The sequence below is a fragment of the Bufo bufo genome, chromosome 2 (genome assembly GCF_905171765.1).
Source record: "Bufo bufo chromosome 2, aBufBuf1.1, whole genome shotgun sequence".
NCBI classification, from domain to species: domain Eukaryota; kingdom Metazoa; phylum Chordata; class Amphibia; order Anura; family Bufonidae; genus Bufo; species Bufo bufo.
The window spans coordinates 2,791,054-2,811,261 of NC_053390.1; the positions used below are offsets into that span (position 1 = coordinate 2,791,054).

The 20,208-nt window shown below is 52.9% G+C and overlaps 1 protein-coding gene across 1 annotated transcript in view; it reads left to right on the top strand.

Moving 5' to 3' along the window:
• The window catches only part of LOC120991288 (protein AMBP-like), a 31,668-nt gene extending 11,892 nt beyond the window's left edge, over positions 1-19,776 (top strand). Inside the window, exons 2-6 of the mRNA XM_040420131.1 lie at positions 9,622-9,813; positions 13,076-13,255; positions 15,700-15,762; positions 15,864-15,942; positions 19,657-19,776. Of these exons, the coding sequence (XP_040276065.1) occupies positions 9,622-9,813; positions 13,076-13,255; positions 15,700-15,762; positions 15,864-15,942; positions 19,657-19,711 (569 nt within the window). The 3' untranslated portion in view covers positions 19,712-19,776. The remainder of the gene's footprint in view (positions 1-9,621; positions 9,814-13,075; positions 13,256-15,699; positions 15,763-15,863; positions 15,943-19,656) is intronic.
• Positions 19,777-20,208: the final 432 nt, after the last annotated feature.

Genomic DNA, 20,208 nt, shown 5'->3' on the forward strand with positions numbered 1-20,208 from the left:
TGGCAGTGCTCCACTGTTTCTGATCCTGACTGTTCCATGTTTAGCCTGGCAGTGCTCCACTGCTTCTGATCCTGACTGTTTCATGTCTAGCCTGGCAGTGCTCCACTGCTTCTGGTCCTGACTGTTCCATGTCTAGCCTGGCAGTGCTCCACTGCTTCTGATCCTGACTGTTCCATGTCTAGCCTGGCAGTGCTCCGCTGCTTCTGATCCTGTCTGTGCCATGTCTAGCCTGGCAGTGCTCCACTGCTTCTGATCCTGACTGTTCCATGTTTAGCCTGGCAGTGCTCCACTGCTTCTGGTCCTGACTGTTCCATGTCTAGCCTGGCAGTGCTCCACTGCTTCTGATCCTGACTGTTCCATGTCTAGCCTGGCAGTGCTCCACTGCTTCTGATCCTGTCTGTGCCATGTCTAGCCTGGCAGTGCTCCACTGCTTCTGATCCTGACTGTTCCATGTTTAGCCTGGCAGTGCTCCACTGCTTCTGGTCCTGACTGTTCCATGTATAGCCTGGCAGTGCTCCACTGCTTCTGATCCTGTCTGTTCCATGTCTAGCCTGGCAGTGCTCCACTGCTTCTGATCCTGACTGTTCCATGTTCAGCCTGGCAGTGCTCCACTGCTTCTGGTCCTGACTGTTCCATGTATAGCCTGGCAGTGCTCCACTGCTTCTGATCCTGTCTGTTCCATGTATAGCCTGGCAGTGCTCCACTGCTTCTGATTGTTTCATGTATAGCCTGGCAGTGCTCCACTGCTTCTGATCCTGTCTGTTCCATGTATAACCTGGCAGTGCTCCACTGCTTCTGATCCTGTCTGTTCCATGTATAGCCTGGCAGTGCTCCACTGCTTCTGATCCTGTCTGTTCCATGTATAGCCTGGCAGTGCTCCACAGCTTCTGATCCTGTCTGTTCTATGTATAGCCTGGCAGTGCTCCACTGCTTCTGATCCTGTCTGTTCCATGTATAGCCTGGCAGTGCTCCACTGCTTCTGATCCTGTCTGTTCCATGTAAAGCCTGGCAGCGTAACTGCTTCTGATCCTATCTGTTCCATGTATAGCCTGGCAGTGCTCCACTGCTTCTGGTCCTGTCTGTGCCATGTATAGCCTGTCAGTGCTCCACTGCTTCTGATCCTGTCTGTTCCATGTATAGCCTGGCAGTGCTCAACTGCTTCTGATCCTGTCTGTTCCATGTATAGCCTGGCAGTGCTCCACTGCTTCTGATCCTGTCTGTTCCATGTATAGCCTGGCAGTGTAACTGCTTCTGATCCTGTCTGTTCCATGTATAACCTGGCAGTGCTCCACTGCTTCTGATCCTGTCTGTGCCATGTCTAGCCTGGCAGTGCTCCACTGCTTCTGATCCTGTCTGTCCCATGTATAGCCTGGCAGTGCTCAACTGCTTCTGATCCTGTCTGTTCCATGTATAGCCTGGCAGTGCTCCAGTGCATCTGGTCCTGTCTGTTCCATGTATAACCTGGCAGTGCTCCACTGCTTCTTATCCTGTCTGTCCCATGTATAGCCTGGCAGTGCTCCACTGCATCTGATCCTGTCTGTTCCATGTATAGCCTGGCAGTGCTCCACTGCTTCTGATCCTGTCTGTTCCATGTACAGCCTGGCAGTGCTCCACTGCTTCTGATCCTGTCTGTTCCATGTATAGCCTGGCAGTGTAACTGCTTCTGATCCTGTCTGTTCCATGTCTAGCCTGGCAGTGCTCCACTGCATCTGATCCTGTCTGTTCCATGTATAGCCTGGCAGTGCTCCACTGCTTCTGATCCTGACTGTTCCATGTATAGCCTGGCAGTGCTCAACTGCTTCTGATCCTGTCTGTTCCATGTATAGCCTGGCAGTGTAACTGCTTCTGATCCTGTCTGTTCCATGTCTAGCCTGGCAGTGTAACTGCTTCTGATCCTGTCTGTGCCATGTATAACCTGTCAGTGCTCCACTGCTTCTGATCCTGTCTGTTCCATGTCTAGCCTGGCAGTGCTCCACTGCTTCTGATCCTGTCTGTTCCATGTATAGCCTGGCAGTGTAACTGCTTCTGATCCTGTCTGCTCCATGTCTAGCCTGGCAGTGCTCCACTGCTTCTGATCCTGTCTGTTCTATGTATAGCCTGGCAGTGCTCCGCTGCTTCTGATCCTGTCTGTTCCATGTATAGCCTGGCAGTGCTCCACTGCTTCTGATCCTGTCTGTTCCATGTATAACCTGGCAGTGCTCCACTGCTTCTGATCCTGTCTGTTCTATGTATAGCCTGGCAGTGCTCCACTGCTTCTGATCCTGTCTGTTCCATGTATAGCCTGGCAGTGCTCCACTACTTCTGACCCTGTCTGCTCCATGTATAGCCTGGCAGTGCTCCACTGCTTCTGATCCTGTCTGTGCCATTTATAGCCTGGCAGTGCTCCACTGCTTCTGATCCTGTCTGTTCCATGTGTAGCCTGGCAGTGCTCCACTGCTTCTGATCCTGTCTGTTCCATGTCTAGCCTGGCAGTGCTCCACTGCTTCTGATCCTGTCTGTTCCATGTCTAGCCTGGCAGTGCTCCACTGCTTCTGATCCTGTCTGTTCCATGTATAGCCTGGCAGTGCTCCGCTGCTTCTGATCCTGTCTGTTCCATGTATAGCCTGGCAGTGCTCCACTGCTTCTGATCCTGTCTGTTCTATGTATAGCCTGGCAGTGCTCCACTGCTTCTGATCCTGTCTGTTCCATGTCTAGCCTGGCAGTGCTTCACTGCTTCTGATCCTGTCTGTTCCATGTATAGCCTGGCAGTGCTCAACTGCTTCTGATCCTGTCTGTTCCATGTACAGCCTGGCAGTGTAACTGCTTCTGATCCTGTCTGCTTCATGTATAGCCTGGCAGTGCTCCACTGCTTCTGATCCTGTCTGTTCCATGTATAGCCTGGCAGTGCTCCACTGCTTCTGATACTGTCTGTTACATGTATAGCCTGGCAGTGTAACTGCTTCTGATCCTGTCTGCTCCATGTATAACCTGGCAGTGCTCCACTGCTTCTGATCCTGTCTGTTCCATGTATAGCCTGGCAGTGCTCCACTGCTTCTGATCCTGTCTGCTCCATGTACAGCCTGGCAGTGTAACTGCTTCTGATCCTGTCTGCTTCATGTATAGCCTGGCAGTGTAACTGCTTCTGATCCTGTCTGCTCCATGTATAACCTGGCAGTGTAACTGCTTCTGATCCTGTCTGTTCCATGTATAGCCTGGCAGTGTAACTGCTTCTGATCCTGTCTGCTCCATGTATAGCCTGGCAGTGTAACTGCTTCTGATCCTGTCTGTTCCCTGTATAGTCTGGCAGTGCTCCACTGCTTCTGATCCTGTCTGTTCCATGTATAGCCTGGCAGTGCTCCACTGCTTCTGATCCTGTCTGTTCCATGTATAGCCTGGCAGTGCTCCACTGCTTCTGATCCTGTCTGTGCCATGTATAACCTGTCAGTGCTCCACTGCTTCTAGTCCTGTCTGCTCCATGTACAGCCTGGCAGTGTAACTGCTTCTGATCCTGTCTGTTCCCTGTATAGTCTGGCAGTGCTCCACTGCTTCTGATCCTGTCTGTTCCATGTATAGCCTGGCAGTGCTCCACTGCTTCTGATCCTGTCTGTTCCATGTATAGCCTGGCAGTGCTCCACTGCTTCTAGTCCTGTCTGCTCCATGTACAGCCTGGCAGTGTAACTGCTTCTGATCCTGTCTGTTCCCTGTATAGTCTGGCAGTGCTCCACTGCTTCTGATTCTGTCTGTTCCATGTATAACCTGTCAGTGCTCCACTGCTTCTGATCCTGTCTGTTCTATGTATAGCCTGGCAGTGCTCCACTACTTCTGACCCTGTCTGCTCCATGTATAGCCTGGCAGTGCTCCACTGCTTCTGATCCTGACTGTTCCATGTATAACCTGGCAGTGCTCCACTGCTTCTGATCCTGACTGTTCCATGTATAGCCTGGCAGTGCTCCACTGCTTCTGATCCTGACTGTTCCATGTATAGCCTGGCAGTGCTCCACTGCTTCTGATCCTGTCTGTTCCATGTATAGCCTGGCAGTGCTCCACTGCTTCTAGTCCTGTCTGCTCCATGTACAGCCTGGCAGTGTAACTGCTTCTGATCCTGTCTGTTCCCTGTATAGTCTGGCAGTGCTCCACTGCTTCTGATCCTGTCTGTGCCATGTATAACCTGTCAGTGCTCCACTGCTTCTAGTCCTGTCTGCTCCATGTACAGCCTGGCAGTGTAACTGCTTCTGATCCTGTCTGCTTCATGTATAGCCTGGCAGTGCTCCACTGCTTCTGATCCCGTCTGTTCCATGTATAGCCTGGCAGTGCTCCACTGCTTCTGATCCTGTCTGTTCCATGTATAGCCTGGCAGTGCTCCACTGCTTCTGATCCTGTCTGTGCCATGTATAGCCTGGCAGTGCTCCACTGCTTCTGGTCCTGACTGTTCCATGTATAACCTGGCAGTGCTCCACTGCTTCTGATCCTGTCTGCTCCATGTACAGCCTGGCAGTGTAACTGCTTCTGATCCCGTCTGTTCCATGTATAGCCTGGCAGTGTAACTGCTTCTGATCCTGTCTGTGCCATGCATAGCCTGGCAGTGCTCCACTGCTTCTGATCCTGTCTGTGCCATGTCTAGCCTGGCAGTGCTCCACTGCTTCTGATCCTGTCTGTGCCATGCATAGCCTGGCAGTGCTCCACTGCTTCTGATCCGGTCTGTTCCATGTCTAGCCTGGCAGTGCTCCACTGCTTCTGATTCTGTCTGTTCCATGTATAACCTGTCAGTGCTCCACTGCTTCTGATCCTGTCTGTTCTATGTATAGCCTGGCAGTGCTCCACTACTTCTGACCCTGTCTGCTCCATGTATAGCCTGGCAGTGTAACTGCTTCTGATACTGTCTGTTCCCTGTATAGTCTGGCAGTGCTCCACTGCTTCTGATCCTGTCTGTTCCATGTATAGCCTGGCAGTGCTCCACTGCTTCTGATCCTGTCTGTTCCATGTATAACCTGGCAGTGCTCCACTGCTTCTAGTCCTGTCTGCTCCATGTACAGCCTGGCAGTGTAACTGCTTCTGATCCTGTCTGTTCCCTGTATAGTCTGGCAGTGCTCCACTGCTTCTGATCCTGTCTGTGCCATGTATAACCTGTCAGTGCTCCACTGCTTCTAGTCCTGTCTGCTCCATGTACAGCCTGGCAGTGTAACTGCTTCTGATCCTGTCTGCTTCATGTATAGCCTGGCAGTGCTCCACTGCTTCTGATCCCGTCTGTTCCATGTATAGCCTGGCAGTGCTCCACTGCTTCTGATCCTGTCTGTTCCATGTATAGCCTGGCAGTGCTCCACTGCTTCTGATCCTGTCTGTTCCATGTATAGCCTGGCAGTGCTCCACTGCTTCTGATCCTGACTGTTCCATGTATAGCCTGGCAGTGCTCCACTACTTCTGACCCTGTCTGCTCCATGTATAGCCTGGCAGTGCTCCACTGCTTCTGATCCTGACTGTTCCATGTATAACCTGGCAGTGCTCCACTGCTTCTGATCCTGACTGTTCCATGTATAGCCTGGCAGTGCTCCACTGCTTCTGATCCTGACTGTTCCATGTATAGCCTGGCAGTGCTCCACTGCTTCTGATCCTGTCTGTTCCATGTATAGCCTGGCAGTGCTCCACTGCTTCTAGTCCTGTCTGCTCCATGTACAGCCTGGCAGTGTAACTGCTTCTGATCCTGTCTGTTCCCTGTATAGTCTGGCAGTGCTCCACTGCTTCTGATCCTGTCTGTGCCATGTATAACCTGTCAGTGCTCCACTGCTTCTAGTCCTGTCTGCTCCATGTACAGCCTGGCAGTGCTCCACTGCTTCTGATCCTGACTGTTCCATGTATAGCCTGGCAGTGCTCCACTGCTTCTGATCCTGACTGTTCCATGTATAGCCTGGCAGTGCTCCACTGCTTCTGATCCTGACTGTTCCATGTATAGCCTGGCAGTGCTCCACTGCTTCTGATCCTGTCTGTTCCATGTATAGCCTGGCAGTGCTCCACTGCTTCTGATCCTGACTGTTCCATGTATAGCCTGGCAGTGCTCCACTGCTTCTGATCCTGACTGTTCCATGTATAGCCTGGCAGTGCTCCACTGCTTCTGATCCTGACTGTTCCATGTATAGCCTGGCAGTGCTCCACTGCTTCTGATCCTGACTGTTCCATGTATAGCCTGGCAGTGCTCCACTGCTTCTGATCCTGTCTGTTCCATGTATAGCCTGGCAGGCACAAAAAAATGTCACACCTACATAAACAGGTCAGAAAAAAGCTGCAAAAGTTAGAAAACTTCTCAATTAATACGGGAACAAAGCACAAAAGCCTCCAAAAAAGGGTGAATTTTTGCAGGAAATGTGACTAAACAAATAGGACTGTCTACAACAGCATTTTGTAAACTATAAACAGTCACAAACATTTTAGTAAATGACAGGACAGGAGAACCTTAGGCCACCACAAGCCCCACTTCATCATCGGCTGGTCCTTCATGTCACATCTTGTCACTAGTGTCCATCCTGGAATCTTATCCTTCAGTGCGATAAAGGATTTCTCCCGTACATCCCCCATACCCTGGAACTCGCTGCCCCAACACATCAGACTCTCACCGACAGTGGAATCCTTCAAAAGAAACCTGAAACCCACCTCTTCAGACAAGCCTCCAACCAGTGACCCTGCTGCCTCTATACCGCCATGACCTGCTTCACCCTCTCCTACTGAGTCCTTCTCCTATACCATGTAGATTGTAAACCCTCGCGGGCAGGGCCCTCTCTCCTTCTGTACCAGTAACTCGTCTTGTTTATGATTAGTGCACTTGTCTGTATTATGTATGTGCACCGCTTATCACATGTACAGCGCCGGGCAAGGAATGGCACTTTAATAATAAATAATAATAATAATCTTCTTTTATAAAGGATGTTGGAGCCTCCTCTGTGTCACCTCTTCTCTGTGACTCCTCTGTATGACCTGCTCTATGTCACCTCCTCTGTGTCCTCTCCTGTCATCTTCTGTATGTGACCTCTTCTGTGTCCTCTCCTGTCATCTTCTGTATGTGACCTCCTTTCTGTGACCTGCTGTCACCTCCTCTGTGTCCTCTCTGTGTCCCCTCCTCTGTGTGTCCTCTCCTCTGTGTGTCCTCTCCTCTGTGTGTCCTCTCCTCTCTGCGGCCCCTCCTCTCTGCGGCCCCTCCTCTCTGCGGCCCCTCCTCTCTGCGGCCCCTCCTCTCTGCGGCCCTTCCTCTCTGCGGCCCCTCCTCTCTGTGTCCTCTCCTCTGTGTGTCCCCCCTTCTCTGTGTCCCCTCCTCTCTGTGTCCCCTCCTCTCTGTGTCCCCTCCTCTGTGTCCCCTCCTCTGTGTGTCCCCTCCTCTGTGTGTCCCCTCCTCTCTTTGTGTCCCCTCCTCTCTGTGTGTCCCCTCCTTTCTGTGTGTCACCTCCTCTCTGTGTCCTCTCCTCTGTGTCCCCTCCTCTCTGTGTCCCCTCCTCTCTGTGTCCCCTCCTCTCTGTGTGTCCCCTCCTCTCTGTGTGTCCCGTCCTCTCTGTGTCCCGTCCTCTCTGTGTCCCCTCCTCTCTGTGTCCCCTCCTCTCTGTGTGTCCCCTCCTCTCTGTGTGTCCCCTCCTCTCTGTGTGTCCCCTCCTCTGTGTGTCCCCTCCTCTGTGTGTCCCCTCCTCTCTGTGTGTCCCCTCCTCTCTTTGTGTCCCCTCCTCTCTGTGTGTCCCCTCCTCTCTGTGTGTCCTCTCCTCTCTCCGTGTCCCCTCCTCTCCGTGTCCCCTCCTCTCTGTGTGTCCCCTTCTCTGTGTGTCCCCTCCTCTCTGTGTGTCCCCTCCTCTCTGTGTCCTCTCCTCTGTGTCCCCTCCTCTATGCGTCCCCTCCTCTCTGTGTGTCCCCTCCTCTCTGTGTGTCCCCTCCTCTCTGTGTGTCCCCTCCTCTCTGTGTGTCCCCTCCTCTCTCTGTGTCCTCTCCTCTCTCCGTGTCCCCTCCTCTCCGTGTCCCCTCCTCTCCGTGTGTCCCCTCCTCTCCGTGTCCCCTCCTCTCCGTGTGTCCCCTCCTCTCCGTGTGTCCCCTCCTCTCTGTGTGTCCCCTCCTCTCTGTGTGTTCTCTCCTCTCTGTGTCCCCTCTTCTGTATGTCCGTCCTCTGTGTGTCCCGTCCTCTGTGTGTCCTCTCCTCTCCGTGTCCCCTCCTCTCTCCGTGTCCCCTCCTCTCCGTGTCCCCTCCTCTCTGTGTGTCCCCTCCCCTCTGTGTGTCCCCTCCCCTCTGTGTGTCCCCTCCTCTCTGTGTGTCCCCCTCTCTGTGTGTCCCCTCCTCTCTGTGTGTCCCCTTCTCTGTGTGTCCCCTCCTCTCTGTGTGTCCCCTCCTCTCTGTGTGTCCCCTCCTCTCTGTGTGTCCCCTCCTCTCTGTGTGTCCCCTCCTCTATGCGTCCCCTCCTCTCTGTGTGTCCCCTCCTCTCTGTGTGTCCCCTCCTCTCTGTGTCCTCTCCTCTCTGTGTGTCCTCTCCTCTCTGTGTGTCCCCTCCTCTCCGTGTCCCCTCCTCTCTGTGTGTCCCCTCCTCTCCGTGTGTCCCCTCCTCTCCGTGTCCCCTCCTCTCCGTGTCCCCTCCTCTCTGTGTGTCCCCTCCCCTGTGTGTCCCCTCCCCTCTGTGTGTCCCCTCCTCTCTGTGTGTCCCCCTCTCTGTGTGTCCCCCTCTCTGTGTGTCCCCTTCTCTCTGTGTGTCCCCTTCTCTGTGTGTCCCCTCCTCTCTGTGTGTCCCCTCCTCTCTGTGTGTCCCCTCCTCTCTGTGTCCCCTCCTCTCTGTGTGTCCCCTCCTCTCTGTGTGTCCCCTCCTCTCTGTGTGTCCCCTCCTCTCCGTGTCCCCTCCTCTCCGTGTCCCCTCCTCTCCGTGTCCCCTCCTCTCTGTGTGTCCCCTCCTCTCTGTGTGTCCCCTCCTCTCCGTGTGTCCCCTCCTCTCCGTGTCCCCTCCTCTCCGTGTCCCCTCCACTCCGTGTCCCCTCCTCTCTGTGTGTCCCCTCCTCTCCGTGTCCCCTCCACTCCGTGTCCCCTCCTCTCTGTGTGTCCCCTCCTCTCTATGTGTCCCCTCCACTCCGTGTCCCCTCCTCTCTGTGTGTCACCTCCTCTCCGTGTCCCCTCCTCTCCGTGTCCCCTCCTCTCCGTGTCCCCTCCTCTGTGTGTGTCCCCTCCTCTCTGTGTGTCCCCTCCTCTATGCGTCCCCTCCTCTCTGTGTGTCCCCTCCTCTCTGTGTGTCCCCTCCTCTCTGTGTGTCCCCTCCTCTCTGTGTGTCCCCTCCTCTCCGTGTCCCCTCCTCTCTGTGTGTCCCCTCCTCTCTGTGTGTCCCCTCCTCTCCGTGTGTCCCCTCCTCTCCGTGTCCCCTCCTCTCCGTGTCCCCTCCACTCCGTGTCCCCTCCTCTCTGTGTGTCCCCTCCTCTCCGTGTCCCCTCCTCTCCGTGTCCCCTCCTCTCCGTGTCCCCTCCTCTCTGTGTGTCCCCTCCTCTCTATGTGTCCCCTCCACTCCGTGTCCCCTCCTCTCTGTGTGTCACCTCCTCTCCGTGTCCCCTCCTCTCCGTGTCCCCTCCTCTCCGTGTCCCCTCCTCTCTGTGTCCCCTCCTCTCTGTGTCATCCTCTGCTCCAAGTAATCTTTTTTTCTATCCTTTCAGAGCGCCATTGTGAAGTTGTGGCGTTGGGCCACCCCAGTGGGACAGAAGTGAGGTGGACATATGACAAGTCTCAGGGCTCCTGTATAAGGATCCTACAGAAAGACTCTAAAAATGGCATCAACGTCTTCAATAGTGAGAAGGAATGCCTGAGCAACTGCTCCACAATATATGGCTCCCTGTACCCCCCTGGAGGTGAGTTTTCACCCATAAAGTGGTGCACAACATACCAGGGACCGATGTACCTGCTACAGGGCGGTAAGGGAAAGATGGGGTGCAGGAAGGTTATTAGAAGGATTTTGAGCTTTATTCACTTTTTTAAACACACTGCTATTATTTTGAACACAACTGTACTCCCCTTGCCAAATCAGCCCTCATACCTTCTGCTTCAAATGCGCACCTAATGGGCCTTCAAAGCACACGTACACTTCTCCTCTCTCCGCATCGTCCACCCTGGGCCTGTCATCCTCCCCGCCTGCCCGAGTCTGTACCGATACTGAACCCCCAGCCCTAGAAGCCAAACACCCTGCCGCTCCACTGACCCCTGTTCCTACACCCCAAGCCTGTAGCGGAGCTGCTCCTGACACCCCTACCCCGGAACCCAAACCCGCCAAGCCACACAATAATTGCCCCAAACCCTCAATTAGTTCCTTTTGCCACCCCCCCAAACCCGCCTGTCCCTGGGCAGTTAACTAGCGAAAGAAGTGACCCCAATGCTGTCTCACCTGGCTGCCCGGGAGCTGTGAACCCCGCAGCCGATGGTCCTGGTTCCTGTCTTTCATCACTGGACACCTCAGGTACATTTCTTCCTGGCGCCGTCACACCGTTGGCGAACTGCCTCCCAGCCTCCGCCATGCTGGATGCGCTCCGCGCATACCCAGGATTCCCTCTTCTTCCTCCACATGGGCGGGACCAACACTAAGCTGTCCATCAAGCAGGAGAGGCCTGTGCACACTCCCGGCCTCACTGTGCAGAGCCTCCATTCCCCTGCTGCTGCTGCCTCTCCTATGCCGAGCGGGCCTCCCAGCCACCCCTGAGAGGGGGGAGCCCGCAGTTCCTGGTCCTGTACCCGCACTGCTTACCGCTGAGGGCGGGGGGGACTGCCCCCCCCACCCTGAACTGGGTCCCGCCAAACAGCTGATTTCTCCCACGCCGGGAGGACCTTGAAGATACCTGCCTGCTGTCTGCAATTTGTGGAGGGTCCACGCAGGTTCTCGTGACCCGGTGCCGAACCCTTGGGGTCTCTTCTGGGCTCAACCGCGCCGGCGGGCGTCTTGTGCATGGCTGCGGGCTCACAGTACCCGTCGCCTCCCCATGCAACAGGCCTGCTACCTGCTCCTGTAGCCAACCCGGACCGCGGGCCTCCGCTGCCGCCCGCAGTTGCCGCAAAATCTCCTCCACTGCCTGGGACATCTTAAAGCGCTCCGGTAAGCCTGCAGTTCCTGCTCTCGATCAAATTAAAATGGCACCCGATCCCTTACCTCGCCCCCTTATAAAACCTAAATCCCACCCCCGCTGACCCACCACTTCTAACTGCTCCTTAACCCTTTGCTGGCCGGCCCTTCGCCCCAAAACCCATCATGTTGGCCTCCCCTCACTAAAGTCCTAGTCCGGCCTCACTCAAGTTATTTATTAGATATACCCTTAAACAGAACTACCATAAAACAGAATAAAATATCCCAAGAAATGATAAAAATTAATATAAGAAAATATAGTGTCCTAATGCATATTAGAACATATCTATACAGAAAGACAAACCTTGATATCATTCCATTGTCCATCCATATCCAATATGGCGGTATCACTGATGGTGCCAGGCTCCAGCATCTGTTTCCATATAGGGTAAGTTGATTGGATAAATCTGGTTATGAGGCGCTCATGTTGTTAATATATTCTACTGCCGAAATCCACTAGTTAGATAGAAGAGGGTCTGTATTCTTAGCTGTGTATACTTCTGATATCTGGTAGTCCACTTTGTATGAGTATTTATACTGTATATATAAGTCAATGTTTCCCAATGGGAGTTTGGTGGAACCAGGAGATCTTATAAAGAACGAAACCCGTTGTGAAGCCGTGGTAGATATTAAAGGAAAATAAAATCATAGTGGATCGCTCCACCGACATTTCATTCTACGATCATAAGAACCCTGATAGTCTCTGTACAGCCTGAGTGCGATCCGGGCACCACGTGGGACCCCAACACCGAGCTGCACTATCACGTCAAACATCCCGATCCAAATAGCGGGACTGCTCGCCAGCAATTGAAGGAGGTGGAAGTAAGCGGTAAACGAGAGTAACAGCCACGTGGGACGCCACAGTCGGCATACCACTACCCACCAACAGTAAGTACAAAATCTCTGCAAATATATCATCAATGGAGGGATGTGCATAATGAAAAGATAAGTTACGGACAGAATATCAGCGTCATCAGGAGTCACCAAACTCCCATCAGGGAACATTAACTTATATATATATAAATACTCATACAAAGTGGACTACCAGATATCAGAAGTGGATAAATTACACAGCTAAGAATACAGACACTCTTGTATCTAACTAGTGGATTTCGGCAGTAGAATATATTAACAACATGAGCGCCTCATAACCAGATATATCCAATCAACTTACCCTATATGGAAACAGATGCTGGAGCCTGGCACCATCAGTGATACCGCCATATTGGATATGGATGGACAATGGAATGATATCAAGGTTCCTCTAAGCTTGTGGCCACAGTTGTGTTTTCTGGAGTTTCGTATTCATGGTACCACCACTATTATTACGGAGCCAGCAGGGGGTCACTCATGCACCCTCCATTATACTCATCCAGGAAGGGAAGCTTCTGCACCAAACTCTACTTCATTCCATATGCAGCAGATACCTATACTGGATCAGTGGCATTTTATTTAAGGATGACTACAGATGTCTGTTAATGGTGGAGCCAGAAGTCAATCTCAACAGATGTCTGGTAACGGTGGAGCCAGGATCCAACATCTACAGATGTCTGGTAATGATGGAGCCAGAAGTCAATATCTACAGAAGATTGGTAATGGTGGAGCCAAGAGGCAACATCCACAGATATCTGGTAATGTTGGAGCCAGGAATAATATCTACAGATGTCTAGTGATGGTGGAGCCAGGATCCAATATCTACAGATGTCTGGCAATGGTGGAGCAAGAAGTCAATATCAACAGATGTCTGGTAATAGTGGAGCCATGAGATAATATCTACAGATGTCTTTTATTGGTGGAGCCGGGTGGGGTGGTGGGGTCTATATCTGTAAGCGCTGAGGGACAATTTTGGATTATTTCCACCATCAGTTATGACACCATACACACTCTGCACCGATGTGGTTTCTTCTTGGTCCAGAATTGATATCTGCTGGATATATTCAGGTATTAGTGGTAACTGTAGCATCACTAACCTTTTGCCTCTTCTATGTTCTTCTTTTCTGTAGCTGCCGTGTGTAGCCTCTCCCAGGACCAGGGTCCATGTCTAGCCTTGATCTTCATGTGGTATTATGACAAGGAGCGGAATGTCTGTGACTCCTTCTTCTATGGAGGTTGTCAGGGCAATGGGAACAGATTTGAGGACAGGAATGAATGTACCAACCTGTGCGTGGTGAAAAAGAAAGATGGTGAGCTCATCCTGTTGTCTCTGCTGGTTGGGGGGGTCTCTAGAGGTTGCCTGCCGCCTCATTGAGTAGTAGTTGTATTGTACTCTGTTTATGACGGTTTGTACTCTGTTTATGACGGTTTTGGACTCATATTGTCCTGCTTTGGGTCCATGTCCAGTTTTGATGGTGTCACTGCAGCTTTTTGTGAAAGTGGCCTAAGAGACATGGATGAGCCTGGGGCCAACAATCACATGACTAAAATTATTAAGGGATAATTTGTAGTTAAAGATGTTACAATATCAAAGTCAATCATCACTAATCAAATCCCATGGAGGGCACTTATCAATGTACAATGATGTCATCATTGGAACCTAAAAGCGGGGATGCGGTGAATAGTGTAGAATTGGTTAATCAATGGAGGTATATGGAGGGTCATCAATGTGAAATGAGGTCATTACTAAAGCCTAAAGTGGAGGGAGTGGTCATTAATGTAGAATAAGGTCATCACTGGGGATTTATGGAAGGGTGAAGGAGCATCAATGTGGAATGAGGTCATCACTGGGGCTTTATGGAGAGGTAATCAGTGTACAGTGAGGTCATCACTGGGGCCTAAAGTGGAGGAAGTGGTCATTTATGTAGAATGTGGTTATTACTGGGGCCTATAAAGGGGTGAAGGGGTCATCAATGTAAAATATGATCATTACTGGGACTTTATCAAGGGTGGAGGCTCATCACTGGGGATTCTAATAATGGTGAAACATAATTTAGAGGTCACATGTCGAGGGATTGTGGGTGCGGTGAAGTTAGAATGGTAAGAAGAGTGTGGAGTGAGATCACTGCCAAGAAATGACTGCAAGATTAAATGAATGTGGAGTGATGAGTGTTGGGTGAAGTCAGAATTAGGCAAGATTAGTGTGGGGTGAGGTCAGAGGTGGGCGAGATGAGTGTGAGGTGAGGTCAGAGGTGGGCGAGATGAGTGTTGGGTGAGGTCAGAAGTAGGTGAGATGAGTGTGTTGTGAGGTCAGAGGTGGGCGAGATGAGTGTGATGTGAGGTCAGAGGTGGGCGAGATGAGTGTGGGGTGAGGTCAGAAGTAGGCGAGATGAGTGTGGGGTGAGGTCAGAGGTGGGCGAGATGAGTGTGGGGTGATGTCAGAGGTGGGTGAGATGAGTTGGTTGAGGTCAGAGGTGGGTGAGATGAGTGTTAGGTGAGGTCAGAGGTGGGCAAGATGAGTGTGGGGTGAGGTCAGAGGTGGGCGAGATAAGTCTGGGGTGAGGTCAGAGGTAGGCGGGATGAGGTCAGAGGTGGGTGAGATGAGTGTTGGGTGAGGTCAGAAGTAGGCGAGATGAGTGTGGGGTGAGGTCAGAGGTGGGCGAGATGAGTGTGGGGTGAGGTCAGAGGTGGGCGAGATGAGTGTGAGATGAGGTCAGAGGTGGGCGAGATGAGTGTGAGATGAGGTCAGAGGTGGGTGAGATGAGTGTTGGGTGAGATGAGTTTTGGGTGAGGTCAGAAGTAGGCGAGATGAGTGTGGGGTGAGGTCAGAGGTGGGCAAAATGAGTGTGGGGTGAGGTCAGAGGTGGGTGAGATGAGTGTGGGGTGAGGTCAGAAGTAGGCGAGATGAGTGTGGGGTGAGGTCAGAGGTGGGCGAGATGAGTGTGGGGTGAGGTCAGAGGTGGGCGAGATGAGTGTGGGGTGAGGTCAGAGGTGGGCGAGATGAGTGTGAGATGAGGTCAGAGGTGGGTGAGATGAGTGTTGGGTGAGATGAGTTTTGGGTGAGGTCAGAAGTAGGCGAGATGAGTGTGGGGTAAGGTCAAAGTCGAGATGAGTGTGGGGTGAGGTTATAGGTGGGCAATATAACGGTGGGTGAAGTCAGAGGTGGGCAATATTAGTGTGCGGTGAGGTCAGAGGTGGGTGAGATGAGTCTGGGGTGAGGTCAGAGGTGGGTGAGATGAGTCTGGGGTGAGGTCAGAGGTGGGCGAGATGAGTGCGAGATGAGGTCAGAGGTGGGCGAGATGAGTGTGGGGTGAGGTCACGGGTGGGCCAGATGAGTGGGGGGTGAGGTCACAGGTGGGCAAAATGAGTGTGTCAAAGTCGAGATGAGTGTGGTGAGGTCATAGGTGGGCGAGATGAGTGTGGTGTGAGGTCAGAGGTGGGTGAGATGAGTGTAGGGTGAGGTCAGAGGTGGGTGAGATGAGTGTAGGGTGAGGTCAGAGGTGGGTGAGATGAGTGTGGTGTGAGGTCAGAGGTGGGTGAGATGAGTGTGGTGTGAGGTCAGAGGTGGGTGAGATGAGTGTAGGGTGAGGTCAGAGGTGGGTGAGATGAGTGTAGGGTGAGGTCAGAGGTGGGTGAGATGAGTGTAGGGTGAGGTCAGAGGTGGGTGAGATGAGTGTGGTGTGAGGTCAGAGGTGGGTGAGATGAGTGTGGGGTAATTTTCACTTATATCTGTATCTTCCGTTCTGGTTTCCAGGGAAGTCTGGCGCCCTTGATGCAGCTCAGGACTCAGAGCCCGCGGATTCAGGATCAGATGCAGGTACTCCCATCATCTCCTGAGCCAGGAGCATGACCTATACATACTGCAGGCACTGATGAGGATTATTTCTTCACTCACCTGAGTGTGGTCTGTCTCCACAGGTCTCATTATCGGTGTCATCTTTGGAGTAATTTTTGGCATCGCTTTTCTCGTCACACTTGGACTGTACTTGGTCCAGAGGTGAGTTCTGATCTTCTGCCTCCAGATCACTGGTCCCAGAAATTAACTATTGTCAGCACTGAACCTACAGCTGCCATAGGAAGAAGAGGCAGGGGCCACACAGGGGCACTGCCAGAGGAGGGAAGAGGCAGGGGGCACTGCCACAGAAGGGAAGAGGCAGGGGCAACACAGGGGCACTGCCAGAGGAGGGAAGAGGCAGGGGCACTGCCACAGAAGGGAAGAGGCAGGGGAGACACAGGGGCACTGCCAGAGGAGGGAAGAGGCAGGGGGCATTGCCAGAGGAGGGAAGAGGCAGGGGCCACACAGGGGCACTGCCAGAGGAGGGAAGAGGCAGGGGGCACTGCCACAGAAGGGAAGAGGCAGGGGCAACACAGGGGCACTGCCAGAGGAGGGAAGAGGCAGGGGCACTGCCACAGAAGGGAAGAGGCAGGGGCGACACAGGGGCACTGCCAGAGGAGGGAAGAGGCAGGGGGCATTGCCAGAGGAGGGAAGAGGCAGGGCGACACAGGGGCACTGCCAGAGAAGGGAAGAGGCAGGGGGCACTGCTAGAGGAGGGAAGAGGCAGGGGGCGACACAGGGGCACTGCCAGAGGAGGGAAGAGGCAGGGGGCGACACAGGGGCACTGCCAGAGGAGGGAAGAGGCAGGGGGCACTGCCAGAGGAGGGAAGAGGCAGGGGCGACACAGGGGCACTGCCAGAGGAGGGAAGAGGCAGGGGGTGACACAGGGGCACTGCCAGAGGAGGGAAGAGGCAGGGGGCACTGCCAGAGGAGGGAAGAGGCAGGGGCGACACAGGGGCACTGCCAGAGAAGGGAAGAGGCAGGGGGCACTGCCAGAGGAGGGAAGAGGCAGGGGCGACACAGGGGCACTGCCAGAGGAGGGAAGAGGCAGGGGGCGACACAGGGGCACTGCCAGAGGAGGGAAGAGGCAGGGGGCACTGCCAGAGGAGGGAAGAGGCAGGGGCGACACAGGGGCACTGCCAGAGGAGGGAAGAGGCAGGGGGCACTGCCAGAGGAGGGAAGGGGCAGGGGCGACAAAGGGGCACTGCCAGAGGAGGGAAGAGGCAGGGGGCACTGCCACAGAAGGGAAGAGGCAGGGGCGACACAGGGGCACTGCCAGAGGAGGGAAGAGGCAGGGGGCACTGCCACAGAAGGGAAGAGGCAGGGGCGACACAGGGGCACTGCCAGAGGAGGGAAGAGGCAGGGGGCACTGCCAGAGGAGGGAAGAGGCAGGGGCCACACAGGGGCACTGCCAGCGGAGGGAAGAGGCAGGGGCCACACAGGGGCACTGCCACAGAAGGGAAGAGGCAGGGGCCACACAGGGGCACTGCCAGAGGAGGGAAGAGGCAGGGGCGACACAGGGGCACTGCCAGAGGAGGGAAGAGGCAGGGGGCACATGCGGATTCTCCTGCAGCTGTATCCCCGGTCCTGGCACAATAGCAGTAGGTTTGTCTTGATGAATCTAATGAGGCTGATAACTGCAAAAAAAAATTATGGCACAAAAAAAATCTGCAATTACTAAAAAAGAAGCTAAAATGATACCTCTGCTATAAATGAATACATCATACAGGGGAAACTCCTACTGAGGTTACAGCCAGAATATATCTCTTACTGATTATCACTGAGCTCTATAGCTGCGTGGTTAAGGCTTTTGCCTAATGTAGATGGTGCTGAGTTTGAAACTGAGCAGAAACACATGGTGTCCCCAACAGTCAAAAGCTTGTTTTAAAAAAAAAAAAAAATATATATATATATACACTGCTCAAAATAATAAAGGGAACACTTAAACAACACGATGTAACTCCAAGTCAATCACACTTCTGTGAAATCAAACTGTCCACTTAGGAAGCAACAATGAGTGACAATCAATCTCACATGCTGTTGTGCAAATGGGATAGACAACAGGTGGAAATTATAGGCAATTAGCAAGACACCCCCAATAAAGGAGTGGTTCTGCAGGTGGTGACCTGACCACTTCTCAGTTCCTATGCTTCCTGGCTGATGTTTTGGTCACTTTTGAATGCTGGCGGTGCTTTCACTCTAGTGGTAGCATGAGACGGAGTCTACAACCCACACAAGTGGCTCAGGTAGTGCAGCTTATCCAGGATGGCACATCAATGCGAGCTGTGGCAAGAAGGTTTGCTATGTCTGTCAGCGTAGTGTCCAGAGCATGGAGGCGCTACCAGGAGACAGGCCAGTACATCAGGGGACGTGGAGGAGGCCGTAGGAGGGCAACAACCCAGCAGCAGGACCGCTACCTCCGCCTTTGTGCAAGGAGGAACAGGAGGAGCACTGCCAGAGCCCTGCAAAATGACCTCCAGCAGGCCACAAATGTGCATGTGTCTGCTCAAACGGTCAGAAACAGACTCCATGAGGGTGATATGAGGGCCCGACGTCCACAGGTGGGGGTTGTGCTTACAGCCCAACACCGTGCAGGACGTTTGGCATTTGCCAGAGAACACCAAGATTGGCAAATTCTCCACTGGCGCCCTGTGCTCTTCACAGATGAAAGCAGCTTCACACTGAGCACATGTGACAGACGTGACAGAGTCTGGAGACGCCGTGGAGAACGTTCTGCTGCCTGCAACATCCTCCAGCATGACCGGTTTGGCATTGGGTCAGTAATGGTGTGGGGTGGCATTTCTTTGGAGGGCCGCACAGCCCTCCATGTGCTCGCCAGAGGTAGCCTGACTGCCATTAGGTACCGAGATGAGATCCTCAGACCCCTTGTGAGACCATATGCTGGTGCGGTTGGCCCTTGGTTCCTCCTAATGAAAGACAATGCTAGACCTCATGTGGCTGGAGTGTGTCAGCAGTTCCTGCAAGACGAAGGCATTGATGCTATGGACTGGCCCGCCCGTTCCCCAGACCTGAATCCAATTGAGCACATCTGGGACATCATGTCTCGCTCTATCCACCAACGTCACGTTGCACCACAGACTGTCCAGGAGTTGGCAGATGCTTTAGTCCAGGTCTGGGAGGAGATCCCTCAGGAGACCGTCTGCCACCTCATCAGGAGCATGCACAGGCGTTGTAGGGCGGTCATACAGGCACGTGGAGGCCACACACACTACTGAGCCTCATTCTGACTTGTTTTAAGGACATTACATCAAAGTTGGATCAGCTTGTAGTGTGTTTTTCCACTTAAATTTTGAGGGTGACTCCAAATCCAGACCTCCATGGGTTAAAAAATTTGATTTCCATTTTTTTATTTTTGTGTGATTTTGTTGTCAGCACATTCAACTATGTAAAGAACAAAGTATTTCAGAAGAATATTTAATTAATTCAGATCTAGGATGTGTTATTTTGTGTTCCCTTTATTTTTTTGAGCAGTGTATATATATATACAAAGAAAAAGACACAGATGCAATAGCACTCTGCATCCAGCGCTCTGCCCTGCCTCCATGCTGGATGAGGCATTGGTGTACATTTTGGCCAAAGCGTAATAAGCCACTCACCCACACCCCACCCCATATATATATAAATCAAATACCAGGCAGTGTTAAGTCACACCCCAAATCACACCCCCTTTTAACCTGTGTAAACCTGGCCGGTATTTTTTGTTGGGAAAGGTGTCAACCCTGCCTCCTCAGTCCTTGCTTTCCTATGTCCTGATCTGCTCCCCCGCCTGGGGTGCGCCCCCTCCTGCTGACAGTGCCCACCGTACGCCCGGTGTTTGGGGTGACTGGAGGGCCCTGACCTCTTCTATCATTACAGGAAGAAGTTAAAGAAGCAGAAGCACCAGCCCGTGCCGGCCACCGAGATGAAGTAAAGGGAATGAAAATCTTTTATACCAGAAATTTCTACAATAAAATGTAAAGGGAAAAACCTGTGTGAGCTGCCGGCTGTATAAACACGAGGGTCCGCTCCGCGGGGTCAGCAGAGGGGAGCATAACCCTCAGCATCCAAAGATGGAGCTGGTACTACAAAAGCCTAAGGATTCACGCAAACGTTAAAAACGGATGAATTTCATTGGTTTAATTTTTTTGGGCATCCCTGCCCCAGCAGTGCCCCCAGTATCTATAATGGCCCCCCATAGTAGCCCCGGTACAGATAAGGTCCACAAGGCCCCTTGTATGTAAAATCCCCCAATAGTATTAAGAGCAGCTCCGTCTGGCCGCGAAAATGACCACTAGGACGTGATGAGCGCTATTCACTGTGTCACATTGTGAACAGAACCATGGACCTCAGAGGTTCTGATAACAGTGTGAACAGAACCATGGACCTCAGAGGTTCTGATAACAGTGTGAACAGAACCATGGACCATAG